Source organism: Ambystoma mexicanum, chromosome 12 (assembly GCF_040938575.1).
Source record: "Ambystoma mexicanum isolate Mex_15411 chromosome 12, UKY_AmexF1_1, whole genome shotgun sequence".
Classification (NCBI taxonomy): domain Eukaryota; kingdom Metazoa; phylum Chordata; class Amphibia; order Caudata; family Ambystomatidae; genus Ambystoma; species Ambystoma mexicanum.
In genome coordinates this window covers 1,152,177,811-1,152,197,316 of record NC_090936.1, presented here as the reverse complement: position 1 = coordinate 1,152,197,316, position 19,506 = coordinate 1,152,177,811, and the positions used below count along the sequence as shown (strand labels likewise).

Here is a 19,506-nt window from a genome sequence, read left to right as displayed (position 1 = left end):
TCCTTACTCCTTAAGAAAAAAGTTTCTTAAAACCGCCTGTCCGAAGGCTGCGTCTGACTTAGAGCCGGCGCCCAAACAGTAATGCTTGCAGAAATCCGAAGGGGTGGCCCAGATGGCCGCCCTGCTTGTGACCTGCCACACAGCTGCTGCTGGAAGGCGATGGCCGTGGCCTTGGCTCTGACAGCATGAGTGTGCATGTTAGCTGGCAGTGGCTTGTGCTGCCCGTCATAGGCCTCTTTGATGGCCGCAACCATCTACCGTGCAATAAAAGCTTTGAATGCCTGATACCCGGGCCTGGAGCCCCCGAAGGTGACAACAAGTGTATCCAACCTGCAGAAGCCCTTGGTCCAGTCCAGATAAAATTTCAGCGCGCGCCCGACGTCCAGACAGTGCAAGACTCTATGAGCCTCGTCGTTAGGCAAGAATATTTCCCCGTTAAGATGGAAAGCGGATGGTACCTTAGGTAGGAACTCTGGGTGAGTCCACACAACCACCTTATCCTGTTGAAATTGGTATAGGGCTCTGAAGCCACCAGAGCCAGGATCTCGCTGACTCTGCGAGCGGAGGTGAGGCCCACCAACAAAGCCGTCTTAATGGTGACCAGCCTGATGTCCGCCGACGCCATTGGCTCAAAGGGGTTACCCTTTGGATCAGGGGTGTGGGAGGAAAGGCATAGGCTGTCATGCCTTCCTACCAAATCTGCAATGCGTCGCCCAGGGAGCTGGGGCCCTGGCCCTGCCAAGACGCAATCTGATGGCACTTCCTGTTCTTCCAGAAGGCAAATAGAGCCACCTGAAGGTGGCCCCATATGTTGAGGACCACTTGCATTACCTGGTTGTTCAATTGCCATTCGTAATTGTCCGCTCCCAGTCTTCTGAGTCTGTCTGCTTCCAAGTTGGCCTCCCCCAGGAGGTGGATGGCCGTGAGGTAGACGTTCTCCAGGGCCCATTTCTACATGCTGACCGCAAGGCTGCACAACAGAGTGGACCTGGTACCCCTGTGCTTGTTTACATAGTACATGCTGGTGGAGTTGTCGGTCTGGATAAGTACAGACTTGCCCCCAATGAGAGGAAGGAAAGCCCTGAAAGCTAACAAGATGGCCCTGAGCTCCAGCCAGTTTATATGTGATTCCCGCTCCTGTCGGGTCCACACTCCGTGGACGGTGTGGCTGTCCACAGTGCCCCCCCCAGCCTTCCAGGGTGGAGTCCGTAGTGATATTGATCTGCGGGGCCAGGTGCCAGAAGGGCCTGCCCGTACACAGGTTGCAGTCCCTAGACCACCATGAGAGGTCCGGGTGGAGAGAAGGAGGTATGCTGATAAGCTTCACTTGGGAGCCCCTTCCCCGATTCCACGAGGGTGTGAAGTGCAGCTGTAATCTCCTCATGCCGAGTCTCGTGTTTGGCATGGCCAGGAGGACCGCTGTCATGATACCCAGTAAGTGTTGGTACCACCAGGCTGAGATCACTGCTCTGGTAAGGAAGTGCGTAGTGGCTTTCTTGATAGCCGCAATCTTGTCCTCCGAGGGAAAGACCCTCTCGGAGCTCGTATCCCAGATGAGGCCAAGGAAGGTGAGGCTCTGCGTGGGCTGCAGCTGCGACTTCTTGAGGTTGATCGTAAACCCCAGGTCACGGAGAGTGTTCATAAGCGCAGAGGAAGTGTGGATAATCTCGCCCTGACGAGCCAGTCGCCCAGGTATAGGTCGACATGGTGGCACTGGGCCCTGAGGAGGGTTGCCACTGCATTCATGAGTCTGGTAAATACACCGGGGGCTGAGTTGAGGCCAAGGGTAGCACCTTGTACTGGAAATGGCAGCCCATGATCCTGAAGCACAGGAAGGAGCGATGTGGCTGCCAAATAGGGACGTGTAGATCGGCGTCCTTCAGATCCAGGGAGCACATCCAGTCTCCCCTGTCTAGTGTCTCCGCAATGAGTGCTGGCGTTACCATCTTGAATTTCTGAAGAGGGAGGGAGAGGTTGAGGGTGGATAGGTCAAACAACTCTCAGGCCAGCCTGGTGGTTCTTTTTTTTATGGTGAAAATCCTGGAATAAAAGCCCAATCCTCTATGGGAGGCTACGACTTCTTCCATTGCCTGGCTCTCGACGAGCGACCGGATCTCTGCCAACAGAGTTAGTGTCCCAATCTGTGGGAGTGGAGGGGAGGAAGGAGGAGGAGAAGGGACCAGTAGGCCGTACCCCGAGGATACTACAGAGAGGATCCAAGGGTCTGCAAGGTTCTGGTGCCAAAATTGCACTTGAAAGGCAAGCTTGCCCCTCCACTGGAGACACGTGGACCCGAAGGGACACGTCATGCGTTCTTTCCTTCTGAGGCTGCTGCTGAGGAGCGGGACTGGAAGAAGCTTTTGCCCCTCATCCCTCTTTTTGTTGTTTGCGCCGGTGCAGACTGGGTGAGCGGTCAGGTTGCCTCCACCTCCATTCCTGGAAACCCCGGAACACGCCGAATGACCACCCCACTGTCGGAGTGTTGATGCAACTAGGTGTATGCCCTGCGCGTGGCCTTCGTTAGGATAAAGACTTTGCAGTTTGCAAGCTGTTTTTCTTTTTATCTAATTCCTCGTCAGTGGTAGAGTTGAAGAGGTCACTACCCTCGAATGGAAGGTCCAATACGCGTTCCTGGACATCAGGGTTAAATTTAGTAGCCCAAAGCCAGTCCGTCCTTCTCATGTCCTTGGCTATGCAGATGGCCCGGCCAGAGGTATCGATGTGGACCACGGTGGACTCCATGATGTCCTGCGCAACCAGTTTGGCTTCTCCTCGAGCCACCTTGAAGCATGCCTGGATCTGAACCTGAGGTTCTGGAAGGAAGTCTGCTATTTCCCACCAAAGCCTCTGGTTAGCGGCTGCCAGCATGGCATTCATGTTGGATTGACGCAGGTGCAAGGAGGTGGAGTAGTTTATTCCCGTACGCCTCCAAGATTTTCTCCTCCTTGCCTAGCAGCGCTGAGGACGAGGTGGCTGAGGAAGACTGAGGCTTAGAGTAAAGTCACGCCGCAGCGATTACCGAAGAGTGCGGTTGAAGGTGTGCCGATAGCAAGACTGGATCCCCCTCCATCTGTCTATACTTGGCATTGAGGCACCGATTGACAGGTTGGGCCGAGTGTGGCTTGAGCAACCCCTTCTTGGCCAAGGCAACAACGTCCTTCTGTATTGGGATACCTGTTTTGGTAGGGGGTCATAGGGTGAGGTCTTCTGCCAAAAATCCCTCCTCGGGCTGCTCGACCTCAGTTTGAGGAAGGCCCAGATATTCAAACAAGCCTGCAAGTCGGTCGTGGAAGGCCTTTGCTGACGAAGGCGTGTCTGGGTCCTTCTCCTTGTCTGTGTCCACCCTGGTGTCCGGCTGGTCCAGAGCGGGAGGAGTGCTGGGCGACCAGAGCTGGAGGCTGCTGCGGAAGCTGGTGTGGAAGCACCTGTACTGTGGGAGGCAGGGGAGCCGGAATCAAAAGAGCCGGCAGGGGCAGCGGGGGCTGCGCTGGGGCCTGTGGTGCCAGAGCCATGGGAGGAATGACTATGGGCGCCGGTGGGATGACCGGAGGGAGAAAGTCCCTGACTGCATCCCGCAAGATGGCCCCCATCTGGGGGGGTTCGCATCAGCACCAGGAACCTTTTGAAGAACCTGTCTTCTGAGGCTGAAGAGGTGGCAAGAGATATTGACGGAGTGGCTGGGAGCTGCTGGGGCCAGAGCACACTTTGCCTAAATTGCAGGGGGAACCTGCCCTGCGCCGCTGATGGATAAACTGTAGGCCACGTACCTGGTTGACACCAGTCCCACCTTGAAATTTGTTCAACCACCTGCTCTGTTCATGGCATTGGACAAGTGGCCATGTTGTCTGGCACGGTGGCCATTTTGTCGAGCTGCATGCCACGTGCCAAAGTCGTGGTGCATGGCTCCCAATGGCCCGGCCTCCTCCAAGACTCTTGGTGGTGGAGCAAGAGACCTACCCTGCACCTCAGGTCTAGGCCTGGAAGGCGTATTGCCCTCTGCAGTGTCGACGGTAGTGCTGCGAGCAGGCGCCCCCACGGACATGGAGCCGGTACTAGGGTGTTGCCCCTCAGGTGTAACCCTGGTAAAAGAACCTTGCAGTCACTCAGCACTGTGTCCGGAAGGATCTGATGACCCCTCGGGCATGAGGCCAGTAGCTGGACTAGCCTCGGGTTGCTCCGGCTTGGGCGTTTCCTCAGGAAGGAGGCACCTTTACATGGTGCGATGGAAAATAGCGGCCCTCCTTTGGGCCTCGATCTCTGTCTGGCGAAGTTCTCTGCAGGCGACCTTTCGAAGAGCTCCCTCCACCTAGCTGGCCTGTTTTTCATGCGCGTGGAGTCAGTGTGTCGCACGCGGTACAACCTTCCCAGCCGTGGTCTGGGCCAAGGCAGCAGAGAGCGTGGGGGTTGGACATAGGGAAGAGCCCCTCGCAGGTTGGACACCTAATGATGCCCGCTGAAGTTGACATGCGCTGGAGAGGAGAGTGACGCCGGTCGACCAAGTACCTGAATGGCAAAAAAAAGACAAAAAGAAAGAAGAAGAATCCGGGGAAGATCACGTGATATTACATGGCAGGGCCAAACCCAGGAGAGCTGGTGAAATTGGCTTGTTCCCGTCGACACGGGAAAGGGGACTGAGGTGTGGAGTCAGGGTAGCGTATGCTCCTAGAGGCGCACCCTCGTGCGCCTCTAAATTGAAAGGGGAAGAAGGTTTTTTCTGGTGAAAAGGTTCTGTCTCCCGTCCCTAGGAAGGGACGCCCATGCAGTATGGGAGAAAGGGGACAGGATGTAAGAGTATGCATATGTATATATCTGCGGCACCATGTAGAGGTATGCCTATTACCACAGTCCATTAATTCACCCACAACCAACTCAAAATCACATTCCAAATTGCACAGAAATGCACGGAAATCTTAACATCTGACGCAGAGGACCGGGGAAAAATTGAGATGGAGCTCAGGGACAGCACACTTTGTAATGTGATATATATATATATATATATGGGATACATTACTCACCGTAATCGTATTTCTGATGCTTGTATCTGCTTAGATTCACATGCTGTGCATAGGCCGACATCTAGTGGAAGCTGCGGAGTATTACAGTTTGTTTTTCGAAACTCGAAAATGGGCGTCGACACAGGCGTGCCAGTAATACTATCCCTAGTGTGACGTCCACTGTACCCAAGATCCCTCACGCGTCTGGGATCCTCAGATTGTATTTTTTCTGACATGAGGAAGCATGAGGAGTAGCGTGAGTACAGATAATCCAAGATAATCCAAGCAGATAGACAGAAAGGTAAGACTACAAGCAATCATGCGCCTTCTCTCGGAGGGGAGGAAGGGTGGGTCGCATGTGAATCTAAGCAGATACAAGCATCAGAAATACTTGAGGCTTGTGGAATCTGCTTAGATCACATGCTGTGCATAGATTAGCGAGCAGTACCCGAAGAAGGAGGTGGGATGTGAGAACGGTCATGAGCAAACAGGTGTCTTAGAACCGCTTGTCCCACTTGTGTATCTGTCTTGGAATGAGTGTCAATGCAGTAATGCTGAGTAAAAGTGTGAATAGAGCTCCAAGTAGCTGCTTTGCAAATGGTGTTGAGGGGAACATTTGCAATGAAAGCCAGAGTGGCACCAATGCCTCTAGTAGAATGGGCCCTTGGCGTAAAAGGCAGAGTTTTTCCAGAAAGAGAGTAACACAGCTGTATACAGTTGATAATCCACTTCGAGATCGCGCCTTTAGAGACGCGATCCCCCTCTCTGCCTGTAGCTACGGAGACAAACAGTTGATCTGTTTTTCTTAGCGGTCTGGTCTTATTTACATAGTAGGAGGACCGCCCTACGCACATCAAGGGTGTGTAGTTTCACCTCAGCCGAGCTTTGCGGGTTCTGGAAGAAAGCCGGAAGCTCGATGGACTGGTTTACATGGAATTTAGATATAAATTTAGGTGAGAACCTAGGGTGTGTGCGTAAAACCAGTTTGTCCTTGTGGATAATAAAGAAAGGATCCTGCACTGACAGAGCCTGAATTTCACTGACCCTTCTTATGGAGGTAATGGCTACTAAGAAGGCCGTTTTAGAAGTCAGGTGTTTGAGACTACTTTTATGCATGGGTTTGAAAGGGGGGCCCATGAGCTTAGCTAGCACCACATTGAGGTCCCATCCTGGCGGTGGGTTCGAAATAGGAGGGTGAAGTCTCTTTACTCCTTCCATGAAGGCTTTAACTACTGGTACTTTCCACCACGATACTTTGTTATGGGATGTGGTGTAAGCCGAGAGGGCTGCCAGGTGTACTTTCAGAGAGTTAAAAACCAAACCTGCGTCCAGCAGGTGGAGCATGTATGTTACCACGTTGGAAGGAGTGCAATCAACTGGGTTGATTTGTTTATTCTGGCACCAAATAACGAATCTCTTCCACTTGTCAAAGTAACAGTGCCTTGTGTTTCGTTTCCTGGATTCTTTTAGGATGTCCATACACCTCTGTGGTAAATTGAGATGCCCAAACTCTATGACCTCAGGAGCCATGCTGCCAGGTTCATTGAGTTGGGTTCCTGGTGCACTGTTAGACCTTGTTGCTGGGACAGTAGGTTGTACCAGGCTGGGAGTTTGATGGGCTCGCACAGCGCCATCCTGCGTAGGTGTGGAAACCATGGTTGTCTCGCCCACATGGGAGCAACTAGGATGCGCGTCATCGATTCCTTGTTCATCTTGTACACCACCTTCCTGATGAGAGGAGTTGGTGGAAAAGCGTACGCAAACATCCCTGACCAGTTCATCCACAGGGCGTTCCCTTGGGAGTCTGGCTGGGGGAACCTGGATGCAAATCCTGGGCATTGTTTGTTTTCGCTTGTGGCGAATAGGTCTATAGTGGGGAAACCCCACTGAGAGAAGAGATCTTCTACGATCTCTCTGTGAAGGACCCATTCGTGCTCTTCTGGGAGGGAGTCTCTGCTTAGGGCATCCGCTAGGGAATTGAGCTCCCCTGGAACATGTTGTGCTGATAGGAAGATGTTCCGTCTGAGTGCCCATATCCAGATTTTTTGGGCAAGCTTGGACAGATTTGGCGAACGAGTCCCTCCTTGTTTGTTCAGATAGAACATGGCTGTCGTGCTGTCCGTCCGGATCTGCACCGACAAGTTTAGTAGATGGGGCTCGAACGCCCGAAGCGCTTGGAATACTGCCAGAAGCTCTAGCAGGTTGATGTGGTTCTTGGCTACTGAGTGAGACCAGAGACCCTGAGCTGTGTGGTGGAGATGGTGAGCTCCCCACCCAGTCAGGCAAGCATCTGTAGTTACCACTGGTTGTACTTCGGGATCGTAAAAGGGTTTTCCCCTTGCGAGATTCTCTTTTGTCCACCAGTGTAAGCTCTGTACGAGTGTTGGCGAAACGACCACTAGATTGTCCCACTGACCACTTGCCTGAGACCACTGTTTCGCCAACCATTCCTGCATGGGACGCATGCGCAGACGTGCGTGGGGGACCAGGTAAATGCATGACGCCATCATGCCCAGTAACCGCATTGCTTTGCGTACCGTTATTTGTTGACCTGACTGATAATGTGGAATTTGCAGTAGTATATTCCGAATTCTCTCTTCCGAGGGGAAGGTCAACCCTTTCTGAGTATCTAGGATTGCTCCTAGGAACTGTTTTGAGGTGCTTGGCACCAGACTTGACTTCTTCTCGTTGATAGAGAAGCCTAACTCGTGGAGGAGGTCGATAGTCCTCTGAATGTTTGACCTGCAAATTCTTGGGGTTTCCCCCGTTATGAGCCAGTCGTCCAGATAAGGGTACACTGGGATTGCCTCCCTGCGTAGGTGTGCAGCTGCCACCGCCAGTACCTTGGTGAATACCCTTGGTGCTGAAGCTATCCTGAAGGGCAGTACCTTGAATTGGTAGTGGCACTGTCCACTTTGAAGCGCAAGTATTTTTTGTGCGCCGGGAGCATGGAAATATGAAAATAAGCATCTTTCATATCCAAGGTTGCCATGTAGTCCCCCTTTTTTAGGAGGGGGATTACCTCTTGTAGCGTGGTCATACGGAATTTTTGGGGCTTGACATACTTGTTGGCAGGCCGTAGGTCCAATACTGGGCGCATTGTTAAATCTTTCTTTGGCACAAGGAAGTAAGTTGAATAGATACCCTTGTTTACCTGGTGTCCTGGGACGAGTTCTATCGCGTCCTTTTCTAGCAGAATGGCGATCTCCTCGAGAAGGATCTTCTGATGTTCTAAGGAGTGTATTCTTTGTCGTGGAGGGTGGTTCCGGGGACGCTGCAGTAATTCTATACAATATCCTGTGGACACTGTTGACAGCACCCATCTGTCTGAGGTGATCCCTTCCCAAGCCTGGGTGAAGTTGGAAATGCGTCCCCCTACTGGGGTTGTGTGAGAAGGGACCCTGAACTGAGCGTCACTGCTTTGGCGGAGGCGTGCCACCTCCCTTGTTGGGGCTGCCTCTGCCTCTTCCACGACCTCTCTTGTTACCCTTGCTGTAACTTTGGGTAGCCTGCTGGTTGTTGTTCCATTGTGTACCCTGTCCTTGGGCATAGTTGCCTCTTTGTGAATTTTGGCCGCGTGGGCGACGAAAATTACTGTTCCCTCTCTGGTTCGGGGGTTTGTTGGTAAGCTGGCCAAGGGATTTGAGAGTCTCGTACTCGTCCTTGGCATTCTTAAGTGCGTCTTCGACCGCTTTCCCAAACAATAGATCTGGTTCCACCGGCTTGTCTATTAATGAAGCCTGTGTTTCTGTTTTGAACCCCGACTGCCGTAACCACGCATGTCTCTTGATAACAGTACCTTCTGCTATCAATCTTCCTGCGTTGTCTGCAGCGTCGAAAGTTGCTTTTAATATGCAACCAGACACGGCTCTCCCTTCTGCCGAGATCCGAGCCAACTGGCCCTTTAACGGTTTAGGAGCAGAGGCTATGAGCGCCGCGACCTCTTCCCATTGATGGCAGTTGTAACTTGCCAACAGGGTGGTGGAGTTTGCAATCCTTGCTTGGTAGGCGGACGTTGAGGCTACCTTCCTGCCAAACCCGTACAGTCTTTTGCTCTCCTTGTCGGGAGGAGCTTCTGACGACGATAAGGGTGTCCCAGCCCTCTTCCGAGTGTTGGTAACCACTAGGGAGTCTGGTTTAAGATGACCTCTTATATAAAGAGGGTCAGACTGGGCTGCCCGAAAAAGTTTTTCGACTCTGGGGTTGACGGCTCTGGTGAGGTTAGGATTCACCAGGGATGGATCTATTCTACGTTGGATGGATTTAAGGATAGGGATGGTCTGAGCGACCGGCCTCCTCTCTCCCACCAACTCTTCTGCGAAGTCCCTTTCCTCCTGTACACCGTGGGTGTCGATGTGAAAATGTTCTGCTGCGCGAGCAAGAACTTCATTAAGGAGGGGTTGGTTATCAACTGGCGAGTCGGTAACTGGGGCTTCGCTCTCTACCGGGGAATCTACTCTGTAAATTTCCTGCTCATCTTCTACCTCCTCCAGGTCCTCATCCTCCGCATAGTATTCAGACCCGGTTCGTTCCTCCATAATTGAAAACTCCTGGTCCCCTTCAGGGAAAGGTTGTCCTTGGTATCTGGGGTGTGGAGTAGAGTAAGGCTGCACCTCGAAGGGGTCAGGTCTTTCGACCCGGGCCTTTTTACTTAGGGGGATAGGATCAGAGGAGCCTGAGGGTGTGGCCCCTTGAGGGTCATACGAAAGGAAATGTTCTGGGTTTTTGTCATAAAAATCCGCTAAGGAAGACATCCTTGACATGACCCTGTCTATGTCCTCACTGGACCATTCTTTGGAACAGGGTATGACTTTAGTAGGCAAATTAGAGGACTTATCAAGGGTACCCTTGCTGGATGTTGATGTCCCAGTAGATTTATGTTTATCTGTCTGCTTGGGGTGGAAGGATGGTTTTACAGGAGTGGAAGGCTGAGCTTTCCGCTGTTTCCCTCCCTCCCCGTGCGTGGAAAAATGTTTTCCCTGCCCCTTGGAGGCCCCAGAGACTTTCGACGCCTGGCGCCGAGGGTCGGGAGAGGTATCTTGTTTCGAGCGTGAGGCCTCGCTGGTGTTAACTGCGCTCTCGGTCTCTTGGAGCGCGGCCTGGGGGTGGAAGTCGTCTTCGTCTTCCGACGATCGAACTTCCGTTAATCTAGGGAGCGAGGCACTCTTGGCAAGAGTGGATGATTGCCTTGCGTCATGAGGCGATCTCGATCGAGAGCGCCCAGAGGACACCGAGTCGGACCGTTCTATCCGTGCCTCTTTCCGAGAAGTCGACGTCGTCGAGGTTCGGTTCGACTTAGTGTGCTTAGTGTGTGTAGGTGTAGCGCTTGCGTCGCCGGGGGTCTTCCCCATAGCCGCCCTGCCGGACAACCTTCCGAGGTCGGGGACCTGCGCTCGGCAGTCTTTCGACGCCGTAATGCCCTCGCCGTCCGAAAGTACGGCGTCGCTGCCATCGCTGAAGGCGCCCTCCGCTGCCATGGCTGCCTGCCTGGCGTGGTGGGCCCAACGCTTTGTCGAACGGTCCTTAAGTGTTTTAGGTTTAAACCTACTACACGCTCTGCAGTTCGCTTCGGGGTGGTCCCTCGGCAAGCAGAGATTGCACGTGGCGTGCCTGTCGACCCAAGGGTATTTGCGGTTGCACTTGGGGCAGAATTGGAAAGGGGTACCCTCCATACGCACCTTGAGGCAGCGGGCTGGTAAGTGTAGGAAATATATAAGGTGTACCTATATACCAAGAGTGAAGAGTATATACCACCCCCCACTCTCCCTACTTGCAGGGCCGAGGCCAGCGGCCTACTAGGCCCGGGCCGAGGCCAGCGGCCTTCCGAGGCCCAGATCCGTCGTGCAGCAGCCGACGGTCGATGTCTTCTCCAGCCGTCGTCGAGTGTCGATGGTCGACGTTGGGGTGGGGAAGGATGTCAATAAATAATTTTAAATTGCAATAATTAGCAAAGGTATGGCTAAGGCCAGGGGACGCCGCAAGATGCTTCCGACCAGTATGGCGGAAAAAAACAATCTGAGGATCCCAGACGCGTGAGGGATCTTGGGTACAGTGGACGTCACACTAGGGATAGTATTACTGGCACGCCTGTGTCGACGCCCATTTTCGAGTTTCGAAAAACAAACTGTAATACTCCGCAGCTTCCACTAGATGTCGGCCTATGCACAGCATGTGATCTAAGCAGATTCCACAAGCCTCAGAAATATATATACACACACACACACACACACACACACACATACATATACTTTACCAAGTTGCCTAATTTACTTGTGTATATATAGTTAAGTTGAGTCATGTAAGAAACCTGTAGGCATTCCCACACCTACTCCCTGGGAATCTTCTGCTCAGGTGGCCAGGGAAGGGCCATCGCTTTTGGATCCCAACCCTGGGGGTGGACGGGCGAGGGAGGATCATCCCAGGTTGATGGTCCTTGGGGATTGGGGAGAGAAGGCCCACGGGTAAGATGCAGTATTCTCCCTTTTATTGGGATGACCTACCCACCTCCCCTCCACCTTCATGTGATATAGCCAGCGTTGTTCTATTCTTCCTCCGTCTGTTTTACAATATACCGGAACAAGGTGACCAGGAAATCAATTTCTCTCATAAATCTCATTCCAATGCTAAAACAATACAACAAGGAACCATATTTACTTCCAACTACAAACCACACTAACATGGGATCAAGGAAGAGACAACCAGAAAGGTATGCACTTCCTAACATATCTCAGCCCAGATTTCCCCATTCATCCCTTCCTAGTACTGAGACGAGGATGATCCCTCAAAGAGCAAAACACACTTCTTATAGAAAACACCTCTCTAGTACTGGGACGAAGAAGAGGGGTTTGGAGGAATATCAGGCATGTTCCATTGAGCCGGCTGAATGCAGTCAGGCAAGACAAGCCAAGGACTCACACCTGAGGGCTCAGGTGTATAAGGGATGGAACACACAAGAGAAGAGAGAGAGAGCAGCAGGGAGTCCGGCCCAAACAGTAGTGAACCTGTAAAGAGCGTTGCGCCGAGACGCTGGAGAATTGCAGAGCGAAGCAGTCTGCAGAAGTGTGGCGAGGAAGCTGTCTCTCTCCAGGGAGCTGACGGACTCTGAAGAAGGGAGCCGTGTGGACTATCGGTCCCTTCATCGTGGCTGCAAGGTTCGATTTCTCCTGGGGGTGGAGAAACTGACCCAGGAGTGTCTGAGGGGCAGGAGGTGGGACCCTGACCTCAAACACAGGCAGCCGTGTGAGCGGAGAAGCAGCGGGAACTATGAACGCGATCTGTGAGTTTCGCGCATTACAAGAAACCCGGTGCGCGAGAGTGTGCAAGTTGCAAGCTACACTGTGTTGGAGTGTTTGTGTGCAGTCGGCATATTTTCAAAAACCTCTGAACCTGTTGAAGAGTTAATGAGAATAAACTAACGTTAAGCCCTTAACAAAGGGTTGCCTGAAGACATTGTAGAAAAAGGCTATCATTGGGAGTCGGCAAAGTAAACTCGATGTAAGATTATAAAAGGGGTGACGAAGAAAGCAGATCACCTACAAGGGAACTTTTAGTGTTTGAGTAAACACAGGAATGGAAGCCGAGTCAAGGTGAAAGAAAGCTTGGGCAATTAAGAAGCCAAAGGCCCTGGTTGCGTAGCCTGTAGTGGGTGGACGTGCAGTTTGTTAACTGCGCCCAGACCAGAGAACCCCAACCAACCCATGAGAGTTGTTTAAGGAAATTAGAAAGCAAGTAACAGTTGAACATTGCGAAGAAGTGCTTTTGAGCTTGAAGGGAATGCTATGTCATGGTGGAACATTTCTGAAGTAAGCAGCTATTGGAACTGTATAGACTTTGGGAAGGGAGCCAAAGAACATCTCAAGCTGGAAGCAGCTTTACAATTAATTTAAACACTGTTTTAGTTGGGTGAGAACATCCCCACACAATGTTTAGTTCTAGATGTGATGGCAAGCATAGATTTTGACACAGACAGACTTGATTTGGATTTACGAACATAGACTTTCCTTAGTTATTTAGGAAGGGAAAAATGCCACTCTAGTTATAGGGCAAGCTAGGCCTCACACCAAACTGATATTTAATAAAAGATTTGCTTATCAACCGGAAATCTGTTGTCTGTGTCATCTCTTGATACCATGCCTGTCTCACAGTATTGAGTTTCAGAGGAAACCCAAAAAATGAATTGCTAATTACTTTTGCCTCATATGACGGATTTGGCTGAAATTTCACAAACAAAATTTAACTGAGATTTTGACCAAATTAGAAAGAACTCGGGCCCAAAGTATAGACTTACATTTCTTGACTGGTTTTGCATAAATCCATCCAGTAGTTCTTAAAATATTTAACAGAGAAAGGGATGCCCCCTGCTCTTTAAAACCTTATATCGGCCTTGGTGCTTTTTGCAGCAGAGAGTCTGAGCAAGGCTAATAGCTTTTGACTTGCTAGATGGATTTGGATGACTTTTTCTAAACCGAGTCATCAAGGGCCCCCTCAAACTGGAATTTCTGGGAACCATACATCAAAAAATGGAAAGGTTATTAAAGAATGGTGTGAATAGTGTATAGTGGCTACAGCATGTATAGTGCGTTCAAAAGAAACAAATTTGGGGGAACATTTACACTGGCCATGGCTGGAGTGGCCCAAAAGGAATGCATGGTGGGTGTAAAAGAAACATATTGGGGGGACATAATCAGTGGACACATAAAATAAGCTATGGTATGACAAAACACTTGAAATTCACTGAAAACACTTTAGATAAAGTGCAGTTAAATTGGCCAGATTGAACTCAACAAAACCCTAGAAATTCAGTGGATGCGGGTAGTCATGACCAGTTTAAATCAGCGCATTCCTGTTGCAAAGCCCCTGAGCACATACATATTATAACAGAAGGGATTCACAATGACATACAAAATGGCACTATGGGGGATATGGCATTATAGGGGACATCAACCAGCGCATGGCGAGTTAAGCTGGTCATGACTTCCCACATCAGTTGAATTTCTAGGGTTTTGTTGCGTGAAGTTTGGTCAACTTAACTGCACTTTATCTAAAGTCTTTTCAGTGAAAAAATATATATATATATTTTTTTAATATTATAAAATACCTACACACCAGTGGTCAAAGTGTACAAAAAGAAGTAGTGGAACTATGTTGCCGCTGGTTTGCCACCACTCCCCACAAACCTCATTGCCTTTCCCCCTCCCATGCACAATCCAAACCCCCAAACAAACACACCTGCTGTTTAAGGGAATATTCAATGCAGTGCACTGAAGTGCAAGTTTCAACTTCTTCCTATACTTTTATTTTAAAACGAAACTATTCTGGAACGGTTTGCTTTTAAAATGAAAGTATAACAGTAAAACCTTTTTTTAAAGTAGAGTAGCACCACTCCCACCCACTTAGACCACTGCTAAACACCAGGGGTGACCAGCCCTGTCCAGAAGCAACCGAGTACATTATACACAAACAGCATAAAAAGTCACACTCAGAATCAAACAAAACACAAATGAGAAAAATCAGGGTCATGTCGAAGAATGTAGGAAAAATGAATAAAATACATTTTCTAGAACATTTTGAAAAAATAAAAAGGAAAGTAAATACATTACAAAAGTAATTTCAATGTTTGTAATTAAAGCAGTACTAAAAATCTGTCACAATTGACCTGAGCTAAAAGACTGTTTAAAAAGATGATGTAGATCTTATAACGTTAGATGTATAACACTTCCTGCACAGTATGTGGCAAGCCCAGGGAAGGGCATTGCTCAATGGGGCGTATGAGCCAAGCTAAACTTTTTAGAAGCAGGCAATGAATACTTACAGACCGGCGGGAGCTCGTACTCCACTTCCAGAAGGACCCTCTCCCCGACATTCTTCAGGAGGCTGATAATCTCGTCGTGTCGGAACTTAGTCAGGTTGATCCCATTCACAGACTTAATGTAGTCGCCCACATTCAGTTGGTCACTTCTGCAATGGACACAGTGTGTGTTCCGTAAAGCTGGCTTGGTCAGGGGAGCAGCATCGCATCAATTTCCACTTGGGATGGACAGAGGCTGAACACAGAAGGATGCTCTTTGGCTACAAGGGTCATCCAATGAACACATTCACCAGGAAACATCTTCAGGGAAGCGTATGGCTTGGTTTATGGTACTCATTATGTGGTTCAAATCATTACTGCAGTTACACATGGTCATATTTCAGTCTAAATGAGGCAAAGAATTAAAGTGGTCGAACTGCTTTGTTTTTATACAATTCCTACTTTTTTTTTTAACCAAAGATTATGCACTTTTACACAGCAGTGTGCAAATGTTACAAGTATATGCTGGAGGACACCCTGAAGAGCGGTTGACTTCCTTAGGACCTCAATCAATGGTCTATTATTTTCCTACAAGCTTTCAGATGTATTGACCCCTTAACACTATTTTATACGATTGGCGCCTTTCTCCATGGATTACTGTCAGTTGAATGCCACCTGTCAGAGGACTGGACCATTAAAAGCTTTCTATAATGCCTGACGGTAGCATGCTGAGATGAACTCTGCACAATGATGTTTAAAACAGCCACATTTCAATTAGAAAAATTCTGGTAAAAAAAATCTAATGTGGCGAGCGTGAGACAATATGGGGCACATTACTTGTGGGAGGGACTGGTGCTGCCAGTTAAGCAATGTGGTCTTATCTCTTTGAAGTTCTCTTCATTGAATTCCACCATCTGAAAAGATCACCCAGTAGCTAAAAACACTTATTATACCATCACTATGTATAGGGTTATAACGCATCCTGTCTAATATGGGCTTCAGTCTGAGCTGGATCCATGCAATAACGCATTGGAGCATGTGCGAGAGAAGTCTCGGCCCTTGCCAGGAGAGAGTTTTCCAGACTTGAGGATGCACCACCACTGTAGATGATTGACGTGTCAGCCTTCTGCAGGGTGACCACCGAGGGAAGTGCATATGAAATGGGTACAGTGCTGAATCAGGGGGTCGATTGCAAAGAAAGCACCATGAATTTGGATCCACGGCCTTGCATCAGGTGGAACAAAGCTATGCAGTCATAGAAAAAGAGGCTATGCAGTGTACCTGGGATGTACAACCGTTTAAGGCAGTTTTGAGCAGAAGGCTTGCAAGATGGGGACAGACCACACACTCATGTAAACTTTTATATGACAGGTGGAGTGCACCTGGTTTCCCAGACACTTGTAAGAATTGAGTTGTAAATTCTATGAGTACTATTATAATGTAAGGCACATACAAGGAGGCTGCAATGAACGTGCTGTTTGTCAGTTGCGACATAGGATGAACAGTACAAATCAGTTATAAGGTTTTTAAAGGGTTTTATTAAGTTTGTCAGGATAGTCTTGGGATTGGAACAATAAAGTAGGATATTCTTTCCCAAGAATTATCCAAGCAAAGAAGCGCCAGGATGGGTTCAATCAGAACATGTGCAAATCCTAATCTGATTGGAATAACACTGACCCACAGTGCCCCAACTAAATGCCCCAAAGTGCCAACAAGTGAAATGTGGCACATCTGAGAATTCCCCCAGACACAGGGATATGGCACAGTTTTGCTTCTGATCTTGGTCTCCGAGCCATGGTTTCTTCTCTCTTTGTGCATGCTGGTCGGGCGTAGATATGCTTGCTCTCCATATGCAGGTCTCCAACGTGGGCCAGTGGAAAACTCTTCAAAGTCCCTAAACTCCTGAGGGACACTTACATCTAAACAGGGTTGTGACAAAGGCAGCAAAAACCTCACTGATCAGTTTATCAGCAGGACAATCCGAGCTCCGTTCTTTGCAGCAGAGGTGGGCAGTGGAAAGATCTATTGGCAGGAGCACCTGTGTTGAAGATGGGCTCTGCTTTTGTTTCCATTTGCGAGACTGCTAAAGGTTTGGACACACCTGCAATGTGAGATACCAAAATGCACATTCGTTGAGGAATGGCCCACAACCAAATGGCCTTTGCTAGCCTACATAGAGTTGGGCAGGACGTACTGTCCCGTTTCCTGATCTAAGATAGAGCGGTTGTGTTGTGTGCAGGAATTGAGACCACCTTTTATCCCACTATTGGGAGAAGGGCTTTCAGAACCATGGAGATCACATACAACTCCGAATTTCTTCCAAAGCGCACTCAAAGAGATCTCTGCAATGAGCCTTTCACCCAAGATCTCAAGAGTATTATAATGAGACCAGGGGCTGAGAGAGAAGCAGAATGAGCAGCCTACAAACAGAGTGAGAAAACCGTCACAGGAGTGGCAGAAGGACTTACTGGACTCGAATGGGCGTGTTTTTAACAGTACAAAGATCGGTCCCAGCGCTCTTCTATATGGAGATGGACCAAGTGCATCTGCAGCCTTGCATGAAGATTTGATCGATGCCCAAGAGCCTTGGTATCCACTAGGCCAACATCTTTAAGAGAAAAAAGGCTCCATGATAGCAGACAGCTTCTCTGGAGCAGGATATCCTTGACAAGCTTGTTCCAAGATGGCTCCAAGAAATTAGATCCTCTTGGCTGGGATCAGATATCAATCAGTAGGTTTTTTATTTAAAATCCATGAGGGCTCGAATGACCAGACCAGGGTTGGACTAGGTAAGTCCTTCAGGTGGGGATGCTAGCTGACATGCATCCAGCTTTGGGCCAGGTAGAGTGGGCCAATGGGATTGGTGAAATTAAGGTGATTTTGCCTTGTAGCTTGCTTGCTTAGATCAAGCCTGAACTCTTCTACCGAAGGTCTTTAGAACCATGAGGGCATGAAGTCCCCCATCCCACCACTGCAACCCACAACTGACCAATATGTGATCACCACTCATAAGTCTCTGATAAAAGCCTCCAAATTGATCCATCTATTTCAATGACTTATCGTGGCTGGGCTCTCACTGGCCATGCTGAAAGATGCTTTTAATTTCACGAGTCGGTTATCACAAATAACTGCGCAGGAAACTTCCATGGTGGTCTAGCTTTTGTGCCCTCCAATTATTGTTGGGTGAATTTGACATGATGGTCTCATTCTGAGGCTTTTCCAAATATCCTGCACTTGCTTTAAATACTGAAGTACTAAGTGGTAAGAAGGCTTTGCTGTTGGAGCAGGCAAACCAACTACAGGCAAAATGCCATGCTTGTCATGTGTGTGGGATCAGTGTTTCACTAGAAACTACTTGCAGAGATTTTGCTTGTGGTTCACAAAGTGCATTTTGGTCAGATGAAGGTCTTCTGCATTCACACCCTCATTGGTTACCTTAGAAGGTCTTTGTCTCCTGAGGGTGGTTCACTTTGATACGTTTACACCAAGTGTCTTCTGGATAAGAGGGAACTTCAGACACTGGTTGGCCGAAGGAGGCAGTCCTGAACGGGCATGTCCATGTACGGCAGCTTGGCATTCAGGACCATGAATAACCTCTCACACAAAGCAGAGAGGCCAGACTTCTGGTCATCTCACACCCCGGCCAGCAACAGTCGTGTCCTAGGAGTCATCAACAGAGTCACCCGGTCTTCACAGGACAACTTTGGAATGGGCTTTTGATACTACTAATGGAGTCCATTGAGGAACACTGGAATTGCGCAGGATGGGAACTGGCAGTAGACAAAACTGATGCACAATTCATCATCTTCCAAGATATGAAATGATGAAGCCGCCATTGTGTTACAAAGGTGAGATGGACCAGAAGTGAGGGCATAACCCAGGAAACTCCCAAAATACATACCTTGCTTGCAGGTGGTAAATTAAAAGAATACCCTCTGTGCTTTTCCTTGTGCCTTGTAGCCAGCAGACATTTATGTGGCAGTACAGAGTGATTCAGTGTCCTTGGCCACTTTTCCTTTTTGGAACGAAGGTCAATGCTTAGTTGGCGAGGGATCCTCTCCCTTGCAACTCTGGTGAGTACTGTACAGGAGGAAGACTGAGGCACCACAAAGAAATAGTGAATCCTTGGTGACTTCGGGGGCTACTCCCCTTGCAACCAGCTTGGGCCGTCTATTTCCAATCAGACGGGATCTGCTAGAAGACACCCTCCGCTGAAAACTGGTTCTACCCCATGATCCAAAATCGCTCCCAGATGGAAGCTGGACTCAATCCACAGACTTGAAAGCGGACTGATGTGGTATAGGCGGCTGGTGGCAGCAAGAGGAAGGTGAAGGCGTTTGAGGAGTAGAAAACAGCTGGATAAAGAAAACTGCGTTGCGGGAGGGCCCAATGTAAAAGAATCCCTAGACGCGGGAGAAGCGCTAGGGGGCAGAAATGGGAAATGGGGAGGGTGTGCACCAGTGCAATAGAAAGGTGCATGGCAGTGTATGCCGCCGTTTTCAGACTTATCACTGGGGGCAGGAAACTGGTTAGTTGGGAAGAGTCGAAAACCAGGTGCTCGGTTTCAGTTTACCTGGGTGAAGTAAACAGGAATCCACTCAATGCACGAATAAGGTTTGTGTCAGAGTATGGGTTTATGGGATACCGCCACGGTCTTATATTACTAGTATATGGACTAGGCAAGGTTGTGCTCTCGCATGGAACCCAACCTCTGATTGGGAGGAT

At 49.4% G+C, this 19,506-nt stretch overlaps 1 protein-coding gene across 17 annotated transcripts in view; it reads right to left on the bottom strand.

Annotated features, from left to right (window-relative positions):
- GRIP1 (glutamate receptor interacting protein 1) overlaps window positions 1–19,506 on the bottom strand; it is a 1,760,673-nt gene that overhangs the window by 509,073 nt on the left and 1,232,094 nt on the right. For 14 of the 17 annotated variants that reach the window (XM_069629739.1, XM_069629732.1, XM_069629733.1 and 11 more), the window contains exon 4: window positions 14,806–14,951. The exons of the other annotated variants lie outside the window; for them this stretch is intronic. In XM_069629739.1, coding sequence (XP_069485840.1) covers window positions 14,806–14,951 — 146 coding nt within the window. The remainder of the gene's footprint in view (window positions 1–14,805; window positions 14,952–19,506) is intronic. 17 annotated transcript variants of the gene reach the window in all.